Raw genomic sequence first — 27,372 nt, forward strand, 5'->3', positions numbered from 1 at the left:
GGGCTCAGCTCCAGGTGTCAGCCCTTCCACAGAGTAGCTCCATCACTTGATGGGACTCAGCATGTGGTCAGGTAGGTCCCTGCCAATGCTCAGGCAACCTTGTCTCCGTCCACAGGGGCGTGGGTGCCATGGAGATCGTGGCCATGGACATGAAGGTCAGTGGCATGTACATTGCGCGCCAGCTCAGCTTCAGTGGTGTTACTTTTCGAATTGAGGAGATCCCGCTGGACCCGACCTTCGAGCGGGTCTATAACCGTGCAGCCCTACTGGTGAGCAGGGTGCCCAGGGGTCTCTAACTGCATGGACACATCATGCATTTCCTCTTGGAATTACATCCCTGTCACCTTCAGCATCTGTCTTTAAAAACACTACAGGGATTTGTCAGCTTACAGAAAGGAGGAAGCAGCCAGCCCACTTGCCAAGGTCTTTGGCTGGAGCCTAGCGACTCCGTTCTGTTCAAGGCGGGGATTCTTATGTGACTGCAGTGATGTGGGCACACGGCTGGGCCCCACCAACCTCCCCATGATGTCATGAGTACTTTGACTCTAAGCTGTTTCCAGTGTCCACATCTCTGTACACTGTGGCCTGGCCCTCATCTTCACCATCTTCTCCATGTGTGGTGGGTTCCTGTGTCCTCACTGTCAGAGCACACCTCCATGAGACAAGCCCTGAGCATTGGCTCTGCCTGTGCTGTATCCTTACCTCAAACCAAGACACGGTCTCCCCCTCAGCACTGCTGACATCAGAACCAGGTCATCCTATGTGCGGGTCCGTCCTGGGTGCTGAGCAGCATCCTGGCTCCCACCCACTCCATGCCAGGAGAACCCCCCGCTCCCAGTCATGACAACTACAGGTGTCCCAGACATGGCCCAGTGCCCCTGGGAGCAGGACCACCAGCGGGAGAGCCCCTGGTCTGAAGTATCAGGAGCCGAGGAACTGCCGCAGGAGTCGCTGCAGGTGCCCTTCCCCTTTCTGAAACCATGGCCACCGGTGGCCCCACAGGTTTTGGTTTTTAACGTTTCTGCCTGTTCAGTATCGGCAGAGCCTTTGTGTTGCTCTACGTACAACCTCCCCACCCTGGCCCCACATTCCAGCAGGGTGGGGCCTGGGGGACAGTCGGGCAGTAGTGAGTTGGGCCACGTGTGCTGTGTCGTTGCAGTGGGCCGAGGCCCTGAACGTGTTCCAGCGGGCAGCTGACTGGATCGGCTTGGAGTCCCGCAAGTCCCTGTGGGGTCAGTTCTGGTCGGCTCACCAGCGCTTCTTCAAGTATCTGTGCGTCGCCGCCAAGGTGCGCCGGCTGGTGGAACTGGCCCGGGAGGAACTGGCCCAGGACAAGGTGAGTTGGCGGCAGTGGTAGCTGGGCCTCATGGCTGCACCCCAGATGCCTACACTGGTGCCTGAGGGAGGGAGTTGGTGGAACAGGCACCAATATCCATCTCACAATCACAGACAAGCCCAAATGTAGCTGGACTGAGTCCAGGAAGACAAGGGTGAGCTGAGGTCCGAAAGGTTCTGGTCCTGCCTGACCCCAGCTCCCTGCAGCAGGGGGCCGGAGTGGCCTTGCCCTGGGCTCTCCGTGGCCAGAACTGGCGGGTCCCCAGAAGAAACAAGACACAGAGTAATGAGGAGGTCTGGAGAGCTGAGGCCAGATGTTAGCTGCAGTGCAGAGTTCCTTCATGGGTCTGGGTGTGTGAGGCCCTGGCAGCCAACAGGACCCAAAGGGAGGAAGGAAGGAGGAACTGAGGCAGGCTGGGTTTCTGGCTTCAGGGGCTTCCCTCTGGCCCCCTGGGGCCATGCTCCAGAGCTACGGGTGGGGGTTCCAAGTGGGCTCACCCCCACCTCATCCCCCACAGTGCGTGGTCATTGGGCTGCAGTCCACAGGCGAGGCACGGACGCGGGAGGTGCTGGATGAAAGGGATGGGCAGCTTGACTGCTTCGTCTCAGCCGCCGAGTGAGTGATGCAAGCGGGGGTGGGCAGGGTGGCCACACCAGGGACTCCCTCACTCTCTGGCTCGCTGGGCCTCCCCAGCAGTGACCTGTGGCCTGGCCCTGCCCCATGACTTCACTTGCTGACCCCTGTCCTTAGCCCTCAGGCGCAGCTTAGTTTTAAAGCCACAAAGGTTAACTGTGGTGACTTGGGGATCAGAGGGTCTGATGGAGGGTCCCAAGATTTCAGAATGAAGCTTCCAGGAGCCTGTCCCCCACGTGGGGATAGTGCTGCTTTAAAGAAGGACTCCTCAAAATTTAGGGACTGGCCTTCAGGGTCCCCAAAACCCCAAGCCTCTCTTCCCAGCCCATAGCAAGCATGGGTTTCAGTGTGCCGCCCCCCTCATTCTGGCTTATCCCCCATGGCCCAGCATTCCCTCCTTTCTCCAGGAGCTCCCAGCCCCACATACCCAGCCCACCTACCCTAATCTTGGGAGTTACCAGATGTGTCCACCCCCTTGTCCCTCAGGTAGTCAGCTCCACCCAGACCACCAGCCCCACACCCAGTCCATCATAGCAAAACTGCCCCTTGAGACGCTGCCCCACTGTCCTCTGGACCTAATCGCCCTCGGCAGACGGGACAGCATGTTCATCTTCATAGTGAGAATAAACTCTGCTTCTCCTTTCAGGGGCGTCTTTCTGTCACTAATTCAGAAGCACTTTCCTTCAACCAAAAGAAAGCGAGACCGAGGGGCCAAGAGAAAACGTAAGCACCCACCCTGTCTGCAGCTTTGGCTTGTGGCCCTCCTGGGCCTCCCTTCCATCCTCTTTCCTGCTGCCTCTCTCCGCCCCTCCTTTCTGAGCATCATCCCCGGTCAGCTGGTCACTCCTGCTGCTCCCTCTGCTGCACAGGGTGCCCTCCCCCAGCATCCACCTGCAAAGGTGGACTAGGAAGAGTGAAATCACAGACATCCTGCAGGGAGGGCAGTAAGCAGAGTGCCCCGACCGCAGGTTCCCAGGGCAAACTGGTGGGGGCAGCCTCTAGCCACACTGCCCGCTCATGAGTTGTCATGTGCTGGACCCCAGGGCAGACCCCCACAGGATGGGGAAGCAGGGCTGGGCCAAGGTGACCCCTGGCTCCTCCCCTTCAGGGCGGCCGAGGGGCCGTGGGGCCAAGGCGTGCAGGCCAGCATATGAGGCAGCAGGTGTGATCCGAATCAGCGATGACAGCAGTACCGAGTCGGATGCTGGCCTGGACAGTGACTTCCACTCCTCCCCCGAATCCCTGGTGGACGATGACGTGGTCATCGTGGATGCCATTGGGCTTCCTGCTGACGACCGTGGTGAGACCTGTGACCCACATTTCCCTTCTTTTGATACGGGGAATAGGTTCAGAGAGGGGAAGTCAGCACCCCACAGCTGGTCAGCAGCAAAGCTGGGTTCATACAGACAGTCTGGGGTTAGGGAGAATGTCTGGGCCCCCACACCGACCCTGCACCTGGCTGTCCCCAAGTCTGGCGGGGACCCCCCTTTGAGTGGGCTGAGTCCTGTGAGTGGGGTTGTGGGCAGGTCACCTAGCCGTCCCTCCTGACTCTGTGGCCCCACAGGCCCTCTGTGCCCCCCACAGCGGGACCCCCACGGCCCCAGCATCCTAGAGCAGGTGGAGCAGCTGAAGCAGGACCTGCTAGCCAAGGTGCTGGTGCTGGGCCGGGAACTGCCAGTCAACACCCTGGATGAGCTCATAGACCAACTGGGGGGCCCTGAGCATGTGGCCGAGGTGAGCTCTGGGGGCCCCCCACCCAGACTGAGGTTTTGGTGCCCCCTGGCGGCCACTCCAAGTTTCTGCCAACACTGAGGTGGGGGGCAACTGGGGGGCAGAAAGTGCCCATTTCCCACGGCACCTTGTGTGCCCCTGGGCCTGTGGGTTCTGGGTGCAGTCCTCGGGCCCCAGGCTGGACCCCCACCCCCAGTTTTCCCTGCATGTCCTCCCTTCCCACCCACACTAACTGCTCTTTCCTGGGCTGTGCCTCTGTGCCACCTCATATCCTTTGTAGCCCCAGGTGGTTGGTCTCAGGGCAGAGACCATGTTCTGGCCCCTCCCCTCACACACACCTGTTCCTTGCCCTTGTCCCTGCCCTGCCACAGATGACGGGTAGGAAGGGCCGTGTGGTGTCCAGGTCTGACGGGACTGTTGCCTTCGAGTCTCGGGCCGAGCAGGGCCTCTCCATCGACCACGTGAACCTCAGGGAAAAGGAGCGCTTCATGAAAGGGGAAAAGGTGAGGGGGCATGGGGGCAGGGTACCCCTGTGTGCCAGTGCACATGGGCAGGGAGGAAAAGCTTAAGAGAGGCCCCGGACAGGGGAGGCGTAGGAGTCTTGATTCCTAAGGGGCTACCTCTGGACCACTAACCCCCCGTCCTTGTTATGGCTGTGTGCATGCGAGTGTGCATGTGTGCCTGAGTGGGGGGGACACAGGCCTCCCTGGCTGTCCTGCCTTCGGTCCTGGTGGAAGCCACCTGAGGAAACAGGGAAAGTGGGCATCGGTGGGCAGCCAGTTCCTCCAGGAGTGACCCAGGGATGGTCCACACTCCATTCTAAGCCCATGTGGCCACCACCCCACCCCCCAGATGGAAGGTACCTCAACTTGCTGTGTGGGTCACCCTAAATACATCAGGGTGACCCAGGGCATAGGTACGTGGGAGAGTAAGAGAAGACCGCCACCCATCACGCCAACCCGACCCGTCTGCGTCCCCCCAGCTTGTGGCCATCATCTCAGAGGCCTCCAGTTCTGGAGTCTCCCTCCAAGCCGACCGTCGGGTCCAGAACCAGCGGCGCCGGGTCCACATGACACTTGAGCTGCCCTGGAGTGCAGACCGTGCCATCCAGCAGTTTGGTGAGCCCTGCCCCTCCCCAGGATGCCCGGCCTCTTCCCTTTCCCTGCCCCAGGCCTGCCCTAGCCTTGGTCCTGCCTCACTGGGGCAACCCTTGAGAGCCCCCTCTGTCTGTCTCCAGGCCGAACCCATCGATCCAACCAGGTCTCTGCACCAGAATACATCTTCCTCATCTCAGAGCTGGCTGGGGAGCGCAGGTTCGCCTCCATTGTCGCCAAGCGACTGGAGAGCCTGGTGAGTGGTTGGGCTGGACCAGAGTGAGCTGGGCGAGAGCTGGTCAGGGGGGGGGGCTGTTGGGGGAGCTCCCTGTGAGAAAGGGTGTGACAGCTCCCCATCCCTGGCAGGGGGCTCTGACGCACGGGGACCGCCGCGCCACTGAGTCCCGAGACCTGAGCAAGTACAACTTTGAGAACAAGGTACCCGGGAGGTTGGTGCTTGGAGAGGACGGGTTCCTGGATACCCAAGCACAACCTCTGATCTGGCCTCTCTGCTCAGTACGGTGCCCGGGCTCTCAGCTGCGTCCTCAACACCATCCTGAGCCAGATGGAGAACAAGGTGCCCCTGCCCCAGGGCTACCCAGGAGGGGACGCTGCCTTCTTCCGGGGTGAGCTGCGGATGTGGCACATGGGGGGTCTCACTGAGGACCAGTGTGGGGCACCGGGATTGGTAGACTGAATTTGTGTCCAAACATCCCTTTGACACACACCAAAGGGACACTGGTGGCAGAGGGACCTGGGGCGGGCTAGGGCCAGAGGCACGTGTGAAAGCCCTCTCTTTCTGCAGACATGAAGCAGGGCCTGCTATCGGTTGGCATCGGTGGGCGCGAGTCCAGGTCCGGCTGCCTAGATGTGGAGAAGGGTGAGTCCCCCTCACCTTCCAGTGGGCTGGGTAGGGAGTGGGTGGAGATGACGCAGCCTGAGGCCCTCCTGCCCCTGCAGACTGCTCCATCACCAAGTTCCTCAACCGCATCCTGGGACTGGAGGTGTACAAGCAGAACGCACTGTTCCAGTACTTCTCTGACACCTTCGACCACCTCATTGAGGTGGACAAGAAGGAGGGAAAATACGACATGGGCATCCTGGGTGAGTGCCACCAAGGGAGAGGGAAGCGCCTAAAGGAACCGACAGCCAGCCACCCCACACACCAGGCCCTCACCAAGAACACCAAGGGCCAAGGGAGCCTCGTACCAATAAAGCTTTTATTCGTAACATTTACAGAGAGCATAGACCCCTACTTTACTTAACTGCCCCCAGGACAGCTGTGCGGGGAGGGATCCTGAGGGGTTCATTGTCTTTTGGGCCAGGCTGACTCTGCTGGGGAACCTCTCCCTCTGCGGGGCACCTGAGAACTTGGGGTTGGTGCCCCCCAAAGCCCAGAACTAGAGCCAGCTGAGCAGCACCAGGCACCCACCCTCCCGGTGGCATCCGTCTCACCTGGTGTCCTCTCCCCAGACCTGGCTCCAGGCATCGAGGAGATCTACGAGGAGAGCCAGCAGGTGTTCCTGGCCCCCGGACACCCGCAGGACGGGCAGGTGATCTTCTACAAGGTGAGCAGACACCGGCCTCCCCTGACCCCGGCCCCGCGCCCCCACCCCCATCCTTAACACCCACGTGCCGTGGCAGATCACTGTGGACCGTGGCCTGAAGTGGGAGGAGGCATACACCAGGTCACTGGAGCTGACAGGTCCCCATGATGGCTTCTATCTCTCCTATAAGGTGGGCAGACTTGGGGCAGGACCCCAGGCTTGGGGAAATGGGGACAGTGCTGGAAGTGGGGTACGGCGGGGGGCTGGGGGGCAGCTTCCAGCCTCATCCCCTCCCCAGCACACACCCACCATGGGAACCCCCACCTGGGATGTGTCCCTGTCTGCCCCAACCTCACAAGACCCCCTGCCCAGGCTCGTGGCAACAAACCGAGCTGCCTCCTGGCTGAGCAGAACCGCAGCAATCTCTTCACCGTGTATAAGCCCAACATCGGCCGGCAGAGTCAGCTGGAGACCTTCGACAGCCTGTGCCGGAAGTTCCACCGGGTAGGGATGGGGACGGAAGAGGAGGCAGGCAGGGAGGCCCCAGGATGCTCATGACTCTGGGCTTATGTATCCCGCTGTGACCCTTCCCTGCTGGGGCTTCTGCAGCCCCAGGCCTGCGCTCTGTGCCCAGCCCAGCTGGCCACCAGGAGGGGGCTGCCAGATTGGAGATGAGCCGGCCTGGGGCACTCCAGGCTTCAGTTTCCCCAGTTGTGTACTAGAAGTGTGGACGGGTCTCGTTCAGGGTCTCACCTGACTGTCCCCCTAGGTGACGGCGGAGGAGGCCAGGGAGCTCTGGGAGAGTAACTACACCTTGTCACTGAAGCACTGCAGCCACACTTCGTGGTGAGGACCGGGATTGGACTGAGTGGGTACGGGGCACACTGCATTAGACAGTCCTGCCCCATTTTCTCTGGGCAGCTCTGCTAGGGATGGTCCCACACACCACACAGAGTAAGGGGCCCTTTGGGCATCTGGGGTATCCCAGGGCCCCCAAGAGGTGGCACTTACAGAGATGAGCTGAGCTAGAATCGGGGAGGAGCCTGCAGGTTGTCATGGGTAGGTGTGTAGGGCACTGAGTGTCTGAGCTGCCCTGCCTGCCTGCCACACAGGAACCGGCAATGCCGGCTGGTGCAGGAAGGCAAGGACTGTGTGCAGGGCCTGAGGCTGCGGCACCACTACATGCTGTGCGGGGCACTGTTGCGCGTGTGGGGCCGCATCGCTGCTGTCATGGCTGATGTCACCAGCAGCAGCTACCTGCAGATTGTTCGCCTCAAGACCAAGGACAAGAAGAAGCAAGTTGGTGAGTGGGTGGGCATGCCAGTGGAAAGGGGATTATGGGGATTGGTGGGCTCTGCACCAGAGGCCCTGACCTGCCATCCCCATACACCCTGCAGGCATCAAGATCCCTGAGGGCTGTGTGCCCCGTGTGCTACAGGAGCTGCAACACATGGACGCAGACGTGAAGCGCAAGAAAGCGCATGGCCAGGGCTTCCCTGTGCCATCACCCGCCCTGTGCCCACTGGCGCTGCCCTGTGGTCCTGGAGAGGTCCTGGACCTCACATACAGCCCACCAGCCCAGGTCTTCCCACCGCCCTCACCCTTCGCCTTTCCACTGCCCCAGGACCCTGCGCCCACTCTGCTCCTGGGTACCCCCGATGCTCCAGCTGACCCTGCTACCCTCGTGCACCAGGGCTGCGACATCAACTTCAAGGAGGTGCTAGAGGACATGCTGCGTTCCCTCAATGCTGTGCCGCCCCCAGAGCCCCCTGGCCCCCTGGGTGGCGGTGCAGGGGTGCCAGGGGGTGGGGGGGGCCCCGAGCGGCAGAGCGTCATCCAGTTCAGCCCCCCCTTTCCCAATTCCTAGGCCTGGGCTGTGCCCCAGCCAGGTGTTCTTCCTGGATGAAGCTTATCTGTAATACACATCTACACAGATACGGTCTAGTACCAAAGTGGGTGGTGAGCAGGGCTCGGGTTCCCCTGCCAACTACTGAAAGGAAGGGGGGCTAGGGTGCCCCTCATCCAGCTAAACAAGGCCTCCACTGTAGTGCCTTCCTGGTCGGTGCCTGGGCAGATCCGAGATGCTGCCACCCTGCCCAATGCGGCAGCAGGTGTGTATGTCCCACTCAGGGCTCAGGCAGGGCCTGGGGGGTGGAGCTGCCCTCTATGTGCCTCCTATCCTGCCCTCCAGGCCTGGGTGGGGCTCCCCTCCCCAGCCCACCTTTTCAGGCCTAGAAACGCCAGAACCCCTGAAATACACAAAACTGGGTGGCCCCTAAGAGCTGGAAACTCAGGAAACCCCCAGTTCTCAGGGCCTTGTCTCTGGGAGGTTGTGAGAGGCAGACCCCCCATTAATATATGCAATTCCCCCCTCCCTGCTCTCTAAATTATTGCCCAGCTGCCTCTTCCAGACCTCAGAATCTCTGGGGAGCTGGAGGGAGGGGTGGGCAGCCCCTGGTTTCTTATGTGTATTTATAATTCAGTGTATATATGTAAAAATATCTTTTTTAAAATATATGTGCCTTTTCACTACTTCCTAGGCTGTCTGCTCCTCTGGCCCACAAGGGTGGTAAGGAGGGGAGGTGGGGGTGGAGGGTGCCTGGTCCCACTTTGAGCAATGAGGTCAGGGGATGGCTACCATCCGCGAGGCATAGGAGTGTGAGTGAAACTGGACCACTCTTTGCCCAGACACCCCTCCCTAGGGCATTGCTTTCAGTCACAAGGGCTCATCCCACTCACTGGCCTTGTGGATAACAAGCCAGGCAGGAGAAATACATCCACCCACTAGGGCCACTGCCTGCTGTGGTCCTGGCACCAGCGTAAGTCAGCTGCCTCTGGACCAGCTGAGCCAGGCTCGTGATGTCTTGGACCAGACACTGCCTCCTGCCCACTAGAGATATGAAGCCCACCTGGGACCCTCATAGTGGTGAGACCAGTTCCTCAGGCTTTGGCCTATCTGTTTCCCCCCAGGGTTTCCTTCCAGCAGGCGGGGCAGCCCAGAGACAGGAGGGCTCCGGAGCTGGGTCTGGTCTTGAAGGCAGGAATGGACACCAGGCCCCTCCTTGGAGCTGTGGGAGCACATCAGGCCTCTGGTCCAGGGGCAAAGGACTGCCCCCAGCCAAGAAGCTGACAAGAGGGCAGAAAGCACCTCCTTCGGCAGGTCCCCACCTACTGCAGGCTTTCCCTGAGGCTATTGGAAGATGGGGGCCCAATCACTCTCCAGCAATACCACTCCCCACCAGCTGGCCTCAAATTATCCCCCATCCTCTTAGGGAGGACTGTGGACTACTCCCCAATTACACCAAATGAGGACCATGAGCAGGCTTGGGTGCCCTGGTTCAGGGTCCATACAATGAGGCCAGTCTGTTGAGCAGGCCCTGCCCAGCATGGCTCTGAGCCAGGAGCAGCTTGGCGGAAGCTGAGCTCCAGGTGCCTGCCTCCCTCACCCTCCCACCTTGGCCCACTTGGAAGGACCACTGCCCTGGGCAGGCCTCAAAGGAGGCCTCAGATCATGGCTCTGGGCCAGGAATAGCACCAGTTAAGAAGAATTATCAGCTCTGCCACTGCCTAAGGGGTGGGGCTGTCAAGATTAGAAGCAGGGCTGCAGGATGAATGCAGTCATCTGAACCTCAAGGGAACTCCACCCCCATGACCTCCCAGGGAGGCAGAAGCACCCCGCAAGCCAATTTGTATGTTTTATTCCCACAAGGCAGCCAGGGTTGGGGGTGCAGAGCTGCGAGCCAGGCCAGGCCGAGGGGCCTTCCTCCGGCAAAGGTGCACGCCGGGTTCTCGGGTCTGCCCCACCAGCGGGCTGGTTTTTAGACAGACTGTCATGAGTGCCGGGTGGAAGGCTCCGAGGGGCGCAGGCGGTGGGCTCAGATGTGGGGGGTGCACACTTGTGGAGCTAAAGGTAGCAGGGCAGGTCCTTCTCTATGACCTGTGGGAGAGGCAGGGTCAGAACATCTCTTCCCAAGGCACCACTCCCAGCAGGCTCCCTGGAAAGGCACCTACCTGGGGCTCTTCCATGGGACCATACCGCTTCACCACACAACCATTCTTGTCAATGAGGAACTGCGAGACATGGGGTTTTAGCAGAGGAGGCCTTGTGGGGCCCCTGCAAGAGGGCTGGGGGCAAGCAAGCAGCCCCCACCTGCTGCCCCATTAGGGCCAGGCCTAGGGCCTCTTGGGATGGGGCAGTGAGCTGGCCTTGGACACAGTCCTGGCCTATTCTGTCCCCCAAAACCCTTCCTTACCTTGGTGAAGTTCCATTTGATGGCACTAAAAAAAAGCAAGAAGTCATGAGAAAACCCCATGGCAACTGTAGCCACCCGCCACCCCCCTCAGCCCCTGGGGAACCATCCTGCCCTGCCCTCTCCTCCCCCCACTTACTTTCCCAGGATGCCCCTCCCCTTGGGCTGGACTTTCATCCACTTCCACAAAGGGTGGGCATCATCTCCGTTCACACAGATCTTGCTATACATATCGAATTTGACATTATAGCCGGCAGCGAACTCTTTGATCTCTGCATTAGTCCCTGGCTCCTGTGGCAAGCAAAGAAAGGTACTGGGGTCAGTGTGTGGTGGGGGGAGCGTGTACCCCATTTCAGTCCTCCCTTCCACGGGCAGACCTTCTCCCCACGCCCGCACAACAGGGACACTGGGACCACGCACCTGCCTCCCGAACTGGTTGCAAGGGAAAGCCAGGATCCGTAAACCGCACTCAGCATATCGGGCGTGCAGGTCGACAAGCTGAGTGTAGTTTACGTCTGTTTTGCCTCATTGCGAGGCCACGTTGGTGACGATGCACACGAAGCCCCTGGAGGTGGGATGGGGTGGTCAGAGTTGCTGACCTTCCCTCTGCCTCCCCCACCAGGCAGGTAGGTACCCACCGGTACTTGTCCAGGTTAACCATGCGCCCGTCGATGTCCTTGGCTGAGAACTCGTGCATTGACTGAGCACAGCGCCAGTCGTCACGGGAGGCGCACTGCAAGACAGACACGGGAGCAGCTGAGCGGCTGGGGGACCTCGAGGCCCAAAGACCCCGGCCAACTCGTCCAACCAGGTCCCCACCGCAGGAGATCCCAGGTGGATCCCTGCTGAGACAGACAGGACCCTGGGGCAAGAAAAAGGCAAGAGCTCCTCCTCAAAGGTGCATGCAACCTGCGCGCGGGGCGCATTTAACTGCAGACACCAAGGCCCAGGGAGGGTTGGGGATCCCATCAGGTGCCCCAGAGGGCGGGGAACACCGCCACCGAGTGTGGGGGCCCCGCGCGCACCGGATCCTGATACTCGACACAACAGTCACTCTTCCAGGCCGCGGGCAGTGCCTGCCCCAGGCTCACGGAACCAGGCTCCTTCCGCCGGGGGCGGGGGCGGGGGCGCGTCCTCCTGCGATCGTAAGCTGGAGCCTTCCGCCGCCCGAGGGCTCGGCGCCGCCGCCGCCGCCTGCCCGGCAACCGGCGCCGCTGCCTGCAGCGACCCGGGGAGCCGGCGGCTGCGCGGCCCATGCCAACCCTTCGGACGCTCCTGTGCCCACCAAGTGCGGCATCCGGGGACAAAGGGCCGGTAGCCAGGACTCCGGCCACCCATCTGTGACGCCACCGCGCAGTGCCCCGGGGCGGGGGAGGGGCGGTGACGCCCCGAGGCGCGTGACCCCGGATTAACCAGCCCAAGGGGCTCCCCCACTCTCCGGGCCCCAGCCTGGGGCCAGTGGCCTAGGGGCCCCCAGCTGTCCCGACGCAGCAGCCCCTGCGCGGCCCGAGGGTCCCGACCGCTCAGCCCTTCACATCTAGCCAAGACCCCCAGCCATGACCCTGCCTGTACCCCAGCCCGCGCGCTACCCACAGTCCCGACGGCCGCCCGCTTGCGCCCGGCCAGCGAGCTCCCACCCAAGGTCACCGTGGCCCTGTGCGCCACGGTGGAGGCCGCGCGCCCGCCCCAACGGCCCGCCGGCCCGGCCGCCGGCACCGCACTCACCATGGTGCTGGCCACGCCGGGCACGGCAAGAGCACCACACAGAAGCGCTGGCTTCAGCAGGCGGCACAGGCGGCTAAGGCTCATCACGGCGGCGGGGGCAGCCCGGAGGCAGCGGCTCCTCCCCTCGCCGAGCCGACCAATGGACGCGCGCCGGCGCGCCTGGCCTCCCATCCTGCAGCCACGCCCACCAGCGCCCTCATTGGTCAGCCGCTAGGGCGCTGTGACGCGTGACAGCGACAGCCATTGGGAGGCTGGGGTGAGGGGCGTGTGGGGGCGGGGCCTGAGCGGGCTGCGGTTTTGTTGTTGTCTGTGACTGCGCATGCTCGCTGGCGGGTGGGCGGCCGCCTCCACGCAAGCGGCTCGTTGGTGGCCCGTTGACAGTTACCGGGTAGTTGACCACAGCGCCGCGGGGTGCCACACAACTTGAGAAACTACTGGAAACCCCAAGGGAGGGGTCTTGAACTTGCGGAAAAATCGCTCCAGCTCATTGAAAACTGGGGTTTTGTTTTTAATGTCAATAAAACCAAACTGGGGACTGCGCGAGGCCCCTCGGCTCCATCTGGGCGCCCAGGAGGGCCTGGGGTCACCTAGAGGCGGGTGTCCCCGGCCAGAGTCGCCCACTGCTGCAGTGTCCGCCAGCGGGGGGCGGGGAGGGAGCGTCACGGTCCTTTAGCCACTTATATGTCACACCTGAGCCCTGGCGGGGGGGCGGGGGTAGGCGGAGTCATTAAAATGGGCTCCGTGGGATCCCGCCCCCCAGGGAGAACACGTGGGGATGCCCAGGTGTGTGCTTACAAGGAAAACAACCCCAGAACAACGTCTCCACTTCTACATTACAGGCGGTGCGTGCACAGCACGGGAGAGCCCCACCTCTGGGCTCAGGCACTTGGCCACAAGGGCAGAAAAATGACCCACCTCATTCTTAGGACCTGAGTCATGGAATTCCACAGCAGGCCTGGCTGCCCCCATCCCCCAGCCATGACTGGAGCTTGACCCTGGGACTGCAGAGTGGTTGCAGCAATTTCATGCTTTGTCAACTTCTTATCGCTTTGTTGGACCCTCCCATGAACATTTCTGCAGAATCCAGGGCAGGGGGCAGGACTCTTGGGGCTGGGTTCATTTGGGAGAATCATTGAGCCCCCTCCCTCTGCCCCTGACCCAGGCCTGTCAAAGGGCAGAGCAGGGAGCTTGCCGGTGGAGTTGGGTGGTAAAGGCAGTAGAAGGAGAATGTTCCCCTGCCCGGTTGCTACATGCCCCTTCTTGCACAATGGTCTTCATCATGGCTTCTTCCCTCCAGCGGGGCCTCCAGCGTTCTGGGAGTCACCCCTGGGGGTGGGGGCATTGTTTCAGCTGGGCCTCCTCACTTCTCAGGAAACCCTCCTCCTCAGTTCCTCCCCTTGGCTGCACTGGGTATCCCAGACAGTCTGGTCCTTAGGAAGAAAAAACAGCTGTTTCCACTTTTGTTTAATTTGCACTCGGATGTCGAGTGTGATTCGACACGGTTAGCATTAGAATAAAGGAATCGAGAAAAAAGCAAGCGAGTGCAAAGGGTTAAGTTGTGATCCATTGTTATTTGCTGTTATCCATTTCAGAGTTGCCAGAAAAACTGCACAGGGTGAGCCCCCCATGGAGTACACCAAGGGTAAGAGATGGAGGGTGAGGGCTTCACCCCATGCCTGACTTCCTCCCAGATACATAGAAGATAAGAACAGGGGAGGAGACAACAAGTCTGTGGGGCCCCAGCTGCCCTGTGGGGAAAGTGCACCCCAGGCTCTGGGAGGGGTTTGCCTTTGAGGTTTCACAGCTTTTCCCAAAGGGACCCCATCTTACAGATGGAATTCATGGGGTCTTGGGGCAGTCTCAAGGCTTCAGAGAGGCTCCCCTGTGGTGGCTGAAGTCCCTCAGTAAGGAAGGTGAGTTGCCCACTGGCCAGAGGCCTTTCCAGACTGGCAACCAGTTCCAGGAAGGACTCGATCCCCAGTGTGGGGCATGCAGGAGGCAGCCAGTCAAAGATTATCTCTCATTGTTGATGTTTCTATCTCTCTCCCCTCTCCCTTCCTCTCTGAAATTAATTTTTAAAAAATTTTATATAAAAAAGAAACCCGCCGAAACCGGTTTGGCTCAGTGGATAGAGCGTCAGCCTGAGGACTGAGGGGTCCCAGGTTCGATTCCGGTCGAGGGCATGTACCTTGGTTGCGGGCACATCCCCGGTGGGGGATGTGCAGGAGGCAGCTGATCGATGTTTCTCTCTCATGGATGTTTCTGACTCTCTGTCTCTCTCCCTTCCTCTCTGTAAAAAAATCAATAAAATATATTTTTTAAAAAAGAAAAGAAAAGAAACCCTGTCCCCATTAGCAGTCACTCCTCATCATCATTAGCAATCATTAACCCACTTCCTGTCTGTGGATTTGCTTGAGTATGGTAAATGAGAACATGGGCCCTGACTGGTTTGGCTCAGTGGATAGAGCGTTGGCCTGCGGACTGAAAGGTCCAGGTTCGATTCTGGTCAAGGGCATGTACCTTGGTTGTGGGCACATCCCCAGTAGGGGGTGTGCAGGAGGCAGGTGATCGATGTTTCTCTCTCATCGATGTTTCTGACTCTCTATCCCTCTCCCTTCCTCTCTGTAAAAAATCAATAAAAATATATATTTTTTAAAAAAAGAACATGGGCCCCTTCCCAAGTGCCAACTCCCCCTCCCTTGTAGGAAATAAAGTGAAGGCTATCAAGTGGACTGTGAGACCTTGTGTTATAGGCACCGCTCACAGAAGACCAGAGAGGTCTTATCAAACAGCATCTTGAGACAGGAGAGGGCTGTCCCACTCTGGTTCTTATCTTCTCATATAAGTGAATTTAAATGAGAGGCCCTGATTGGGTTGTGATAAAACCAATTTATTAAGGTAATCAAATTTATTAAAGAAGCAAGGCAAGCAAATCTATCATCTGGCATAACACGCACGAATGGGCTCTCAACTAATCTGAAGAGCAAGTTGGTTGGGGGTTTGAGACATTACATACCCTCTTGCCTATAGGTTTAAAAACTCCTCTGCTGAGCCCTGGCTGGGGTGGCTCACTTGGTTGAGCACTGTCCCATGCACCAAAAGGTGGTTTGAATCCCAGTAGGAGGTCACCCAGGTTGTGGGCTTGATCCCTAGTAGGGGGCGTCCAGGAGGCAGCCGATTCATGTTTCTCTCACATTGATGTTCTTCTCTCTCTCCCTCTCCCTTCCACTCTCTCTAAAATAAAAACATTTTTTAAAAGTCCCCTGCTGATGCCGAGGCCGGTTTGGCTGAGTGGATAGAGCATCGGCCTGCAGACTGAAAGGTCCCAGGTTCGATTCCGGTCAGGGGCATGTACCTTGGTTGCGGGCACATCCCCAGTGGGGGGTGTGCAGGAGGCAGCTGATCGATGTTTCTAACTCTCTGTCCCTCTCTCTTCCTCTCTGTGGAAAATCAATAAAATATAAAAATAAAAAATAATAAAATAATAAAAATAAATAAAAAGTCCCCTGCTGAGTATTTTGGTACAGATTAATTCTCAAGGTCCCTTTTTACTTTGTTGTGGCCTTCCCAGAAATCATGAGAGACACCTGGCAATTTTATCTTGTTAAGCCTTGAGCCTGCTGTGTTCTTTGCCTAGGGAGTAAAAAAAAAAAAACAAAAAACTGCCCTTTTTCCTTTTCCCTTCCTTAAAACAGCTGATTTCTTTGTTTAGTGGGTGAGAAAGACTTCCCCTTCTCTCCCCCTTTCCTGCATTCTCTCCTTAGGGAGGCTTTTAACCATTTGCTCTCTAGTGTCCTTGGCTAGGGAAGATAATGGCTTGTTATTTACAAGCTGGCTGTAAATTGCCCACACTGTTAGGCCTTGTTTTAAAGTTCTTGTCTCAGTTTCCCTATTCCTCTTGCCGTGGAATTTTCCTAGCTTTTCACTGCCCTGTAACACTTGTGAGCCTGGCTAGCTCCTCAGCCAAGAAAACATTGTTTTGATCTCACACAGCCTTTACACATTCCCCTCCTCCTGCCTGTCCTGTTTTTCTCTGTTTTCTGTCCTCTATAAAACCTTGTATTTGGAAAGTCTGGGTGTCACGCAAAACAATAGCACCAGGGCCACCCAGGTTCAGCCAGTCCTCAGGCCGGGTGGGGCTTTGTGGTTCAACCTCACCGGTAGCAGCCACTGGTGTGTGCGGAAGTCCTAATAAACCTATGTCTTTCACAGCCAGTCTTCTGGGTTATTTCTTTGGAATCCAAGAACAATATGCTGAGGTTTTCTGGGACATCACACTTTGCATAACAACCTGTTCTGGACATCTATATATATAAAACCCTAATATGCAAATAGACGGAACAGCAGAACAACTGAACAACCGAACAACCGGTTGCTATGACGTGCAATGACCACCAAGGGGTGTGCGTGGCACATGACGAGCATCAGCTGCGGCAGGATGGTGGAGCAGGTGAGCGGGGGGGGGGGGGGGGGCAGACCAAGGCGGGGCACTGGTCACTGTCATCGGGGCGAGCCTCTGGTGGTTACTAAAAATTCTTTGCTCCCGTGCGCCGTGGTCCCACCTGTGCTCGCACCTGCTGCCAGTGCCGGTCCCAATCACCCCTCAGGGCTTCTCCACCTCCCCCACTTTTGAGAGGCATTTGGGGCCAGCAGCTGCCTCTCATACCCGCTGCTGGTGACGGCCCCACTCGCACCCACTGCCAGTGCCTGGCACCAGTCCTAATCGCTCAGTGCCAGTCAGCGGGTGTGAGCAGCAGCTGCCGTCCCTGATCGCCCCTGAAGGCTTCTCCACCTACCCCTGCTCCTGAGAGGTGATGGAGCAGCAGCCGCTACTCATACCCATTGCTGGCACAGGCCCCAATGGCTCCTTGCTGCTGCCTCCGCTCCCACGCACTATTGGGCGGTGCCAGCTCCACTTGCAAGTGGAGCTGGCACCGCCCAATAGTGCGTGGGAGCGGAGGCAGCAGGGGTTGCCAGCAGAGAGGGGACCTGGTCGTGGCTGTGGCGGGAGGGGCTGGGCTGAGGAACAGAGGATGGGCCGAGACTCGCTCCTAGGCTGACCGCAGCGTCGCAGCCTCGCAGCCAACAGTTCCTTTCAAGGTGCACAAATTCGTGCACTGGGCCCCTAGCTTTACATAAATGGAATCACACACTCTGTGGCCTCTTGTATCTGGCTTCTCTCATTGAGTATCATGTTTTCAAATTTCATTCATGTTGTAGCGAGTGTTAGTGCTTCATTCCTTTTCATGGCTGAGTAATATTGCAGTGTGTGGATGGACCACTTTCTTTATCCATTCATCCCTTGATATACATTTGAGTTGTTTTCATCTATTGGCTTTGTAATGCTATGAAGTTTTTGTGTGGGCATGTTTTCATTTCTCCTAATGTTAAGGGCAGAAATAGAATAGTGGGGACTGTTAGGTCGCCAAAGGAGGAACACACGAGGCCAGAATGGTGAGGAATTACAAATTTATTCAATCATCCGCACACCAGGTGGCTGAGCCCCAGACGGCTCCAGCACCCTGTGACAGGAATCAGCGGTTTTTAAAGAACTTTTGGCGGGCTTTTTCTAGGCGGAGAATTCTCTGTGCAGGTCCAGAGGGGAGAGATAATGGAATGTGGTCTCAGCAAGTAAAGTGTGGTCTCAGCAAAAGGGAACGTCCATAGCGAAATGGCCTAAAGGTTGGTTCCCAGCCGAGACCGGTTTGGCTCAGTGGATAGAGCGTCGGTCTGCGGACTGAGGGGTCCCAGGTTCGATTCCGGTCAAAGGCATGTACCTTGGTAGCGGGCACATCCCCAGTAGAGGGTGTGCAGGAGGCAGCTGGTCGATGTTTCTCTCTCATCGATGTTTCTAGCTCTCTATCCCTCTCCCTTCCTCTCTGTAAAAAATCAATAAAATAAATTTTTTAAAAAATAAATAACTAAATAAAGGTTGGTTCCCAGGGGGGAGGGTATCGATTCAGTTATTTGATCAGACCTAACAGGGACTAGCTATAATTATAAATTGTAAGAAATATTAATCATGCTCTGTTAACCGTGATTGTTCTGTTCTGATTAGAGAAGCACATTCTGACCTGGCTGAGAGCTATATGCCCCGGGAAATAAAAGTTAACCTAGGAATGCAGTCAGTCCATTCTCCTTTTCCAAGAACTGCCTGTCATCATGGGAAGATTAACAACCTTGTTGCTGAAACAGTCTGGCCCAGGAGGCACCTGCCCTTTGCCCGCCCTTTCGACCCCAGCCCACGTTGCCTGTAACCTAGTAACCATTATACCTGGCCTACTTCTCCATGCCTGTAATACCTATACTTTCCCGCTGAAACTGGTTTGGCTCAGTGGATAGAGCGTCGGCCTGCGGACTCAAGGGTCCCAGGTTCGATTCCGGTCAAGGGCATGTACCTTGGTTGCGGGCACATCCCCATTAGGGGGTGTGCAAGAGGCAGCTGATCGATGTTTCTAACTCTCCATCCCTCTCTCTTCCTCTCTGTAAAAAATCAATAAAATATATTAAAAAAAAAAAGATAAATTTATTCTATGCTTTCAAAAAAAAAAAATACCTATACTTTCCCATGTAATTTTTGTCCTCCTACCCGATATAAGTGGCTGGCTTATGGGAAGGAGTCGAGCAGATTTTTGTGGATGACCTGCTGCTCTCACATACTGCTGGCATTATTGGAATAAATGCTCATGTATGGTTCAACCCTGCCTCTGTTTAATTGGCTCAAATAGAGACAGGCAGCTCAGACCCATTGGATGTCCGGTTTCAGTAAAAATGCTGGATCACGTGGTAACTCTGTTTGAGCAGCTACCAGACTGTTTTCCACAGTGGCTGCCCCATCTTACATGCCCACCCATGAGTGTGTGGGTGGGGGCCTGATCTCTGGGCCTCAGGTTCTACCAGGTGGCACAGCATGGTGAGGGGTGTGAAGGAGCAGGTTGCTCCTCTGTGTCCGGGTGCTGAGGCCACTTGATCAGTGGCAGGACTCGGAGTCAGCAGCACTGTGGTCTGGCTCTGCCAGCCTCTCTGGTGTCCTGAGGCCCACCTGCTCTTGTGAGCCCTTTTTCCTATTAAAACCCACCCTGACCTTCTCACTCTCCAACTTTGTCACCCCCACCCTTCCCCCGTTCCTCTCTGCATCTAGCCACATCTCCAATTCCTTTCCTCCTGCAAACCTGCCCCATCCAGGCGTTCCATTCACCCGTTCCTTGGATCTGTTCTCCTCATGGTCATGAACAACACCCACTTAGCTAAACCTCTGCCCAATCTTCAGGCCTGGTCAGACTCATTGCCTGGTGGCTTTGATGGCTGCTCCCTATTCCTCCTCCGGACACCTTTTCACCTGGTTCCAGAACACCTGGCAACCCCCCGCTGCCCTTATTCTATGGAACAGCACTTAGATAACATTAGTGTCAGGTGCTCAGTCATTAGCCAGGTCACCCTAGGAAGTGGTGCTGCTTGTGGCACGGGGGAGGGAGGCAATGAGGCACAGAGAGGTTAAATAATGTGTGCCTTGGGTCACATAGCCATGATTGGAGCCCATGCAGCCGGTCCAGGGTCTGTGCACACTTCTGCCTTCTCCAGCTCCCTTTCCTCCTCCTGGCCTCCGGTCTGGATCTGCCCAGTGAACTCATTCAGGCTCCCAGCTCCAGTCTCCACCCTGTGCCCATAGTGCCCACATGTCTGTCTCCACTTGAACCTCACCTTGAATTCCAGACTCCTATCCTCCCCATTTCATCAATGTCTCCCCTTGGGGTCTCACCAGAGCCCCCTAAGCTCTGCACATCGAAGAGTCCTTCCCTATCTGCCCACTGAGTCTTTCCATCCCAGTCAGGGCAGCTCTGTTTGCCCTCATCTCCACGTCCTGTCCTACAAATCCTGTGGGTGCTTCCTTCAGGACACCTGGATCCGGACCACTGCTCCCCACTCTCCGGTTAGGACATCCTCCCCAGCCCCTTCCCTGGTCTCCCTGAATATAAAACCCAAATGTTTCAATTCAATCAACAAGGCCTCCCAGATTTGACCCACTCCACCCTCTGACCTCCTCTCCTACCCTGCCTCCACAGGCCTCCTGCTGCCAACCAGGCAAGATGCAACTGCAGAGTCTTGGTACAGACTGTACCCTCTGCCTGATAACGCCTTCCTCCAGACAGCCACACCTCCCTCCCTCTCCTCCTCTGGGCCTTTGCTGGAACTTCTCCTTCCCTTTCCTAACCTCCTGTCTGATACTGCAAACCTCCCATTTCCCATGGCCGGCCTGCTCGTCTTACAAAGCATTGTCACCTTCTCACATTATTGTCTAATATGTTCACCATGTCTATCCTTTCTCTTCTTGGAACCTAAGGGGGTGCTTGCCCTGTGGTTGTTCAGTAAATATCTGATTGAATAAATGTATTACTGAATGAGAAGTTACCGATGGCCTCCAAAGTGACAGGGGCTGGGCTGGGTGAGCCTCTTGTATGAACTCAGGGAGAGATCCAGGCAGAGACAGGGCTGGAGCTCAGGAGACAGGACGGGGAGAGGACAGAGGTGGGAGAATGTCATAAGCACTAGGACCTATGCCAACCTCCTCCCAAACATGGTCGTCCCTTTAGATTCTCAACTAACCCTCTCTCTTTTTTTTAAGTTTATGATTTTTTAGAGAGGAAGGAGGGAGAGAAGCATTGATTTATTGTTCCACTTATTTATGTATTCATTGATTGATTCTTGTATGTGCCCTGACCAGGGATCAAACCCACAATCTTGTCTTATCTGAAAGACACTCTAACCAACTGATCTACCCAGCCAGGGTCAGCTAACGCTCTTAAATGGGGACAGTTTATTATATCCATTGTACAGATGGGAAAACTGAGGCTGGGACCATTAGGTTGCACACGGCCCAGAACCAACTGAAAGCACCCCCTACAGTTGAACACACAAACATTTATGGGGCGACTACTACGCAGCCCCAGGGGTCCTGAGAGGAGAGCAGGCCTCTGGCTCGGTCTGGGCCTCAGTTCCCCCAGCCTCAGCTTCCTCGCCTCAGCTAGTTGGGATCCTAAACTGCCGCCCGGAGACGGGTGTTGAGAAGAAACAGGAACTCCAGAGAAGCAGCCAAAGCCACGCGAGAGCTCCCAAACCCACGCGAGAGCTTCCAAAGCGCGAGTGGGCGGTGCCATTCGCACTCCTCGGGCACAGCCAACAGCCGCTCGGGCTGCCCTTAGCACTGCCTCTCCCAAAGGTCGTTGCATTCAGGCGTTCGCTGGCGACAGCCCTAAACGGAGAGGCTGAGGGGGCCTGAACGGGGCTTCGCCGCAGGCCCAGTCGGCGTGCGTCTCGGCGTGCGTCCCGGCGGGCACAGGCGCAGTGAGTGCGAGCGGCGGTAGGTAGGCAGGCATGGATGACGAGGAGGAGACCTACCGGCTGTGGAAGATTCGCAAGACCATTATGCAGGTGAGAGCGCGCGGGGCTTGGCGAGCGCAGTGAGCGCGGGCCTCGGGGCCCAGTCGTGAGTCCGAGCGGCGCAGGGAGGCGGAAGCGGGAGTCTGGGGTCTCTACCCGGATGTTTGCTAACTCCTGTGTCACGGTGTTGTCCATGTAAAGAATGCCGAACCCTGTAAAGGACTTTTAAAAGAGTTTATTAGAGCCCTGGCCGGATGGAGCATTGTCCTGTACACCAAAAGGTTGCGGGTTCTAGTTCTGGTCAGGTTGTGGTTTGATCTCGGTCCGGCGCTCGCTCTTCCTCTCTCCCTCTCCACTCGTTTGCAAAGCTCCCCCAAAGATAGGGACTGAAACAGTTGTGCTACAGGCCGACAGTGTTGTGGGTCCTGAGAGAGAAGCAGGCTGTGGGGACTTCACAGAGGAAAGGGCATATGGGGGGCCTCAGGCAGGCCAGGCTGAGTAGCAGCTCTCACCTCCCCTTTCTTTACGTTTTTTTTGTTTTTGTTTGTTTTTTACAGAGAGGAAGGGAGAGAGAAAGAGAGATAGAAACATCAATGATGAGAGGGAATCATTGATTGCCTGCCTCCTGAACAAATCCCGTATCCTATGGGGAGGATTGAGCCAGCAACCCGGGCATGTGCCCTTGGTCGGAATCCAACCTGGAACCCTTTAGTCCGCAGGCCGACGCTCTATCCACTGAGCCAAACCAGACTTGGATCTTCTTCCTGTCAGCCCACTAAAGAGCCCCAGTTTCCGAGATGAGTCCTAGAACTACTGGCCCTCATGCTTTTACCTGATTTTCAACTGTCCAGGCAGCCTGTCTTTTTCTGCCCCAGACCCCAAGGCCCCAACCCAAGTCCCAGCTCTGCAGCTGCTTCCTAATCACAGCCTCTCACGGCCTCAGTTTTCAGGATAAAATGGCAGCTGATTAACTGGATTGGCACAATGGCTGTCTTGGCGTGTGCCCCATATTTGTCTCTACCTGCTTCATCCCTCTTTTCTGGGTTCTACACACACCTGCCACACTGAGCCCCAAACTCCCTGTATTGTCCTCACAGTGGCCTCGTTGGGCCCAAGCTCTTGCTGCCATTCCTCCTCTCCCTTGGGGTCACCTGGCTCTTTCTGTCCACAGCTGTGCCATGACCGAGGCTACCTGGTGACTCAGGATGAGCTGGACCAGACACTAGAGGAGTTCAAGGCCCAGTTTGGGGACAAGCCAAGTGAAGGGCGGCCACGGCGCACGGACCTCACAGTGCTGGTGGCCCACAATGATGACCCCACTGACCAGATGTTTGTCTTTTTCCCAGGTGAGTGTCTTGCTGGTGCCTGAGGGGGTCACTGTTCTGGTAGAGCCATCTGAGGGCCTGCTTAGGATCCAGCTTGTAACATTGACCCAGAGGAGAGCGTTCCCCCTCACCTTATGTGCTGTGGGTGACGCCATTGATCTCTGACCCTTCTGAGTACCTTTTCCAGTTTCCTTCTCGGTCCCCATCCCCATTCTCTATTCCTTGGCTGTTTTCTCTGACCATGATTTTCATAGGCCTTCCAGGCGATCCCCCAGCTCCTGACCTCAGACCCACTGTTTCCTCCTCAGTCCACCACCAGCCCAGCTTCCACTCTCAGCGCCTGTGTTCCCTGCAGCTCCTTCCTGCACCGTTGCAGAGTTATTGCCTATCCCCCGCCTCACCACACCCTTTCCTCCTCACTCTGCCTCCTCAGTATCCAGTCATTGTCCCTGAAGACTACACTCAGGTGCCTCCTCTTCCAGGATCCCCACTGAGCCCTGGGTTGAGCAAAGAGCCCACTGAGGGGTGTCATGGGATCCCTGTATTCCTCTGTTTTAGCACCTAACCCATTGAGGCAGCCTCGCTCTCAGGCCTGCAAAAGTTGGGGGACCAGGCTGTGTTCAGCACCTTGGTGTCAACTACATGCCTAGAATGAAGGGGGTGGGCAGAAAACATTTGCAGAGCTGAACCTGGTGACACTTTTTAAGATAAATGTCCCGGTGTATGAGATACAATTATTTGAGACCTTAATGCTTAATTACAGGCCTCCCACAGAGCCAGCTCCAGACCTGTCAGGGATTAGCTTCTCCCTGGAGTAGGAGTTCTCCCTGCATTTCCTGGTGTTTGATGACACTGGAGGTGTCACTGCTCCTCTGGGACATGCTTCAGGACAGGGCTGAAGTTTCTGCCTGTATTGGTTTGCTGGGCCGCCATAACAAAACACTACAGATGAGTCCTAAAACAACTGACTTCTATTGTCTCCAGCGCTTGGGGCTAGAAGTCCAAGATCAAGGTGTCTGCTGGGTTGGTTCCCCCTGATGCTTCTGTCCTTAGCATGTTAGACGGTGGCCGTCTCCTCCCTGTGTCCTCACAGGGTCCCTAATGTCTGTCTCAATCTCTTAGAAGCACACCAGTCAGATTGGATCAGGGTTCACATGACCTCGTGTTACCTTAATTATCTCTTTGAAGGCTCCTTTACTAAACACAGTAGTTTAGTTGCCTTCTGAGGTACTGGGGATTAGGACTCAAACATAGGGATTTGGGAGGACACAACTCAGCCCAGGATATGCTCATCGGTGGAGTGATTTGCACTACAGGAGACAGAGGCCCAGCTAGGAGTCTCACCTGAATCCTGGTGGCCAGAGCCCAGTGGCTGACCTGCTAAGCTCATAGGGTCCAGTGTTTCTCTAGTGACAAAGCCCCAGGCCCCTAATGCTACTGAAAACATAAGGACTTCTACCCCTGGGGATGGGTGGTCTGTCTCCATGGCAGATCAACCAACCTCATCTCAGCCATGCACTTTGTGGGCACCCAGACTGGACACCCAGCCATGCACTTTGTGGGCTCCCAGACTAAACAAGCCACTTAGCTTGGGGTTCTCAAACCTTGGAACCAGTGAGGCACCCAACTAAACCCAGATTCCAGACCCCACTTCCAGACAGGGACCTCTGAAGTCCAGGGGCATAGGCACCTTTCAGCTGCTTGGTGACCTGGAGACAGCCAGCTCCCTGTTCTACAAACAGGAAAACTGAGGCCTCAGAGGGGTGCCACACATGCCTGGGAAGGGGTGGGTAAGGCGCCTGGCATTGTGGACCAGCATGCACTCTGTCCGCAGAGGAGCCCAAGGTGGGGATCAAGACCATCAAGGTGTACTGCCAACGCATGCAGGAGGAAAACATCACCCGAGCCCTCATCGTGGTGCAGCAGGGCATGACACCCTCTGCCAAGCAGGTGGGTGCCCCCACAGCAAAGAGCCTGACCACTTCCCTTCCTGTTCTGTCCCAAGCTTCACTTTCCTATGGCGCCTAAGAGGCCCACCGCTGTCTTCCTCCAGGGCACCCACTGCACCCTCGGCAGCACTTGCCTCTGGCCCTACGTTCTAATGTGGGAGCTCAGGGTCTGAGAAGGAGCTGCTGTCCTTTGTGGGCAGCATGGGGCATCCCCAGAGCAGGCCCAGCATCCCCCATCTGTGGTTGGAGAGGCCTAAGTGGGATGGGAGGAGCAGTGAGCACCCTCTTCCCCGTGCCTGTGGTCCTTGCCCAGAGTCTTTGCCATCTTGGTCCTCTCTTGGGAAGGGGCCTCATGCCAGCTCAGGGACCAACCTCCTGGACTCATTTGACTGATAGAAACTCATTTCCTGACACCAGGCTGAGGTCTGAAGATGTGCCAAGGGCCAGGGCAGTGAGGAGAACCCCATGCATGCAATGGGAATGCCTAGCTTATGATGCCTGGCTTCTTGTTGAGGTACAGGATCAAACACATTCAGCTTTCCCACTTGCCATGTCCTCTGAGGAAGAAACAAGAGCTAGGTCTCCAGTCCCGTGTGTGTTGCGGGGTGTGGGGCATGGCCGTGTCTGAGGATCTCTTTTCCAGTCCCTGGTCGACATGGCCCCCAAGTACATCCTGGAACAATTTCTGCAGCAGGAGCTGCTCATCAACATCACGGAGCACGAGGTGGGGCCTAGGGAAGGTGGGGGAAGGTGGGTGGTGGGGAGGGGTGAGATGGTAAAGGAAGTAGAGCCAGGCTCTCAAAGTGTGGCCCCGGGTCCAGAGCAGCAGCAGCGTTACCTGAGCCTTGCTGAGAATGTGGGTTCCCAGCCCACACTGCTGACCTGGGGATGGGGATCCCAGGTTGTGTCCCAAGGCCCCTCTGCATGACAGTCATGGGTGGGGTGTAGACTAGCTGAGAAGGACACTGTACCCCTCCCCTGTGTGGGAGTGTGGGGCACAGCGGGGTCCTGGCCCTCTGGAGACACAGGTTCTGTTCTCTTGGCAGCTGGTCCCAGAGCATGTCGTCATGACCAAGGAGGAGGTGACGGAGCTGCTGGCCAGATAGTATCCTTTCTATCCTCTCCCCTCCCCAATCCTCTGGGCTTCCTCCCTCCCTCCCAGGCAGCCCTACGTGGCTTTTTTCCTGACCGAGCTTCCCAGTAAACTCCGAGAAAACCAGCTGCCCAGGATCCAGGCTGGAGACCCTGTGGCACGCTACTTTGGGATAAAGAGAGGGCAGGTGAGAGACTACCCTGGCAGGAGAGCCCTACCCCCAGCCTTGTTCCTCCTGGGCAGGAGCCTCAGGACCTCCCTCCCTCCCCCAGCTTTTTGAAGAATCAGGGCTACCCCCAAGTCTCTTCTCCTGTTCGGGGTCCTGGTGCCATCTGCCCTGCTGCTGCCCCCACCAAACCCCACACACACATGGGTCCCTGGGGAGGCCCTACCCAGCCCTGCTCTCATTCTGATGCAGGTAGTGAAGATCATCCGGCCCAGTGAAACCGCAGGCAGATACATCACCTACCGGCTGGTACAGTAGCCATCCTACCACCTAGCAGGTAAGACAGATGCCACCCCAGCTGGGGGGTCTGTGCTGGGGTGGGGGGTGTCTGTGTACACTAGTGGTGCAGGAAGGACCCAAGTCTTTGCCTGAGTGGGCCCCACCTGTTACCTGCCCCACTAATGTTCTGACCCAGAGCTCTGAGCTCAGCCCCTTCTTTCCAGACCTGCTTTCCTCTTCGTTGCCCTAACCTTCTCCTTCCAGGTTCCACCATAGCCTGTCACTATCCACCTCCTGTGGGGCCCAGAGGGAGTGGCACCTGCCCCTGGGTATCAACCCATGTGATAGACTAATCACGTGATGGCCCTTTCTTCTCTCCCCCAGCCCCGGGAAACAGACAAATGGACTGTAACCACCTTACCCAGGCGGTCTGTCCTGCTGTGATCTGCTCAACCCTGGAAACCTACCTGCTGCTCCTCTGGAACCCAAAGCAGGCTGTGTGCTTGCCTTCCTGGGCTGAGGGCCCTTGTGGCCTCACATGGACACTGAGCCCCACCTGGGATCCTGTGTAAATGGTTCCTCAAGAGGACAGGATGCTGAGGGGAGGCCAGTGAGCCAGCCAGCAACCAAGATGGTCCTATGTTCTTGCCTGTCCCCCCAGGCACTCCAAGCTGGCTCCCCACAAGTGGGACCTGGGTCCGGTCTCCGGGTAAGCCCCCATTTCCAGCTTCCCTTCTCTGTGCTCCTCTCACAGTGGCCCTGTCCCTGACCCATTGAGGACAGCAGGCAGGGAGATTAAAACACCTCTGGATTTGAGTTGGTATTGAAGCTGGGTGTTTTTAAATTAAAGGTATTTTGAGTAAACA

At 57.1% G+C, this 27,372-nt stretch overlaps 3 protein-coding genes across 8 annotated transcripts in view; 2 read left to right on the top strand and 1 right to left on the bottom strand.

The window, feature by feature from the left end:
- The window catches only part of SBNO2 (strawberry notch homolog 2), a 67,617-nt gene extending 59,262 nt beyond the window's left edge, over positions 1 to 8,355 (top strand). For all 6 annotated transcript variants that reach the window (XM_079770895.1, XM_079770896.1, XM_079770898.1 and 3 more), the window contains 19 exons: positions 116 to 269; positions 1,160 to 1,336; positions 1,854 to 1,951; positions 2,616 to 2,692; positions 3,078 to 3,269; positions 3,534 to 3,703; positions 4,072 to 4,203; positions 4,683 to 4,818; positions 4,938 to 5,050; positions 5,161 to 5,232; positions 5,312 to 5,420; positions 5,600 to 5,674; positions 5,755 to 5,898; positions 6,268 to 6,362; positions 6,439 to 6,531; positions 6,714 to 6,845; positions 7,111 to 7,187; positions 7,454 to 7,644; positions 7,739 to 8,355. In XM_079770895.1, the coding sequence (XP_079627021.1) occupies positions 116 to 269; positions 1,160 to 1,336; positions 1,854 to 1,951; positions 2,616 to 2,692; positions 3,078 to 3,269; positions 3,534 to 3,703; positions 4,072 to 4,203; positions 4,683 to 4,818; positions 4,938 to 5,050; positions 5,161 to 5,232; positions 5,312 to 5,420; positions 5,600 to 5,674; positions 5,755 to 5,898; positions 6,268 to 6,362; positions 6,439 to 6,531; positions 6,714 to 6,845; positions 7,111 to 7,187; positions 7,454 to 7,644; positions 7,739 to 8,208 (2,707 nt within the window). In that variant the 3' untranslated portion in view covers positions 8,209 to 8,355. The remainder of the gene's footprint in view (positions 1 to 115; positions 270 to 1,159; positions 1,337 to 1,853; positions 1,952 to 2,615; positions 2,693 to 3,077; positions 3,270 to 3,533; positions 3,704 to 4,071; positions 4,204 to 4,682; positions 4,819 to 4,937; positions 5,051 to 5,160; positions 5,233 to 5,311; positions 5,421 to 5,599; positions 5,675 to 5,754; positions 5,899 to 6,267; positions 6,363 to 6,438; positions 6,532 to 6,713; positions 6,846 to 7,110; positions 7,188 to 7,453; positions 7,645 to 7,738) is intronic.
- A 1,668-nt stretch (positions 8,356 to 10,023) lies between these two features.
- On the bottom strand, positions 10,024 to 12,447 carry GPX4 (glutathione peroxidase 4). Its single transcript, XM_079770902.1, has 7 exons — positions 12,317 to 12,447; positions 11,230 to 11,324; positions 11,012 to 11,156; positions 10,731 to 10,882; positions 10,595 to 10,619; positions 10,353 to 10,412; positions 10,024 to 10,278 (listed from the first exon to the last, which is right to left on the bottom strand). Exons 1-7 carry the CDS (start codon positions 12,398 to 12,400, stop codon positions 10,246 to 10,248), a joined length of 594 nt encoding a protein of 197 aa, XP_079627028.1. The 5' UTR covers positions 12,401 to 12,447; the 3' UTR covers positions 10,024 to 10,245.
- Positions 12,448 to 21,520: 9,073 nt separating this feature from the next.
- POLR2E (RNA polymerase II, I and III subunit E) lies at positions 21,521 to 27,372 on the top strand. Its single transcript, XM_079772882.1, has 8 exons — positions 21,521 to 21,745; positions 22,866 to 23,040; positions 24,854 to 24,969; positions 25,612 to 25,692; positions 26,015 to 26,073; positions 26,170 to 26,248; positions 26,480 to 26,564; positions 26,891 to 27,372. The coding sequence occupies exons 1-7, from the start codon at positions 21,689 to 21,691 to the stop codon at positions 26,543 to 26,545; spliced, it is 633 nt and encodes a 210-aa protein (XP_079629008.1). The 5' UTR covers positions 21,521 to 21,688; the 3' UTR covers positions 26,546 to 26,564; positions 26,891 to 27,372.

Source organism: Cnephaeus nilssonii, assembly GCF_951640355.1.
Source record: "Cnephaeus nilssonii genome assembly, chromosome: 5".
Classification (NCBI taxonomy): Eukaryota; Metazoa; Chordata; class Mammalia; order Chiroptera; family Vespertilionidae; genus Cnephaeus; species Cnephaeus nilssonii.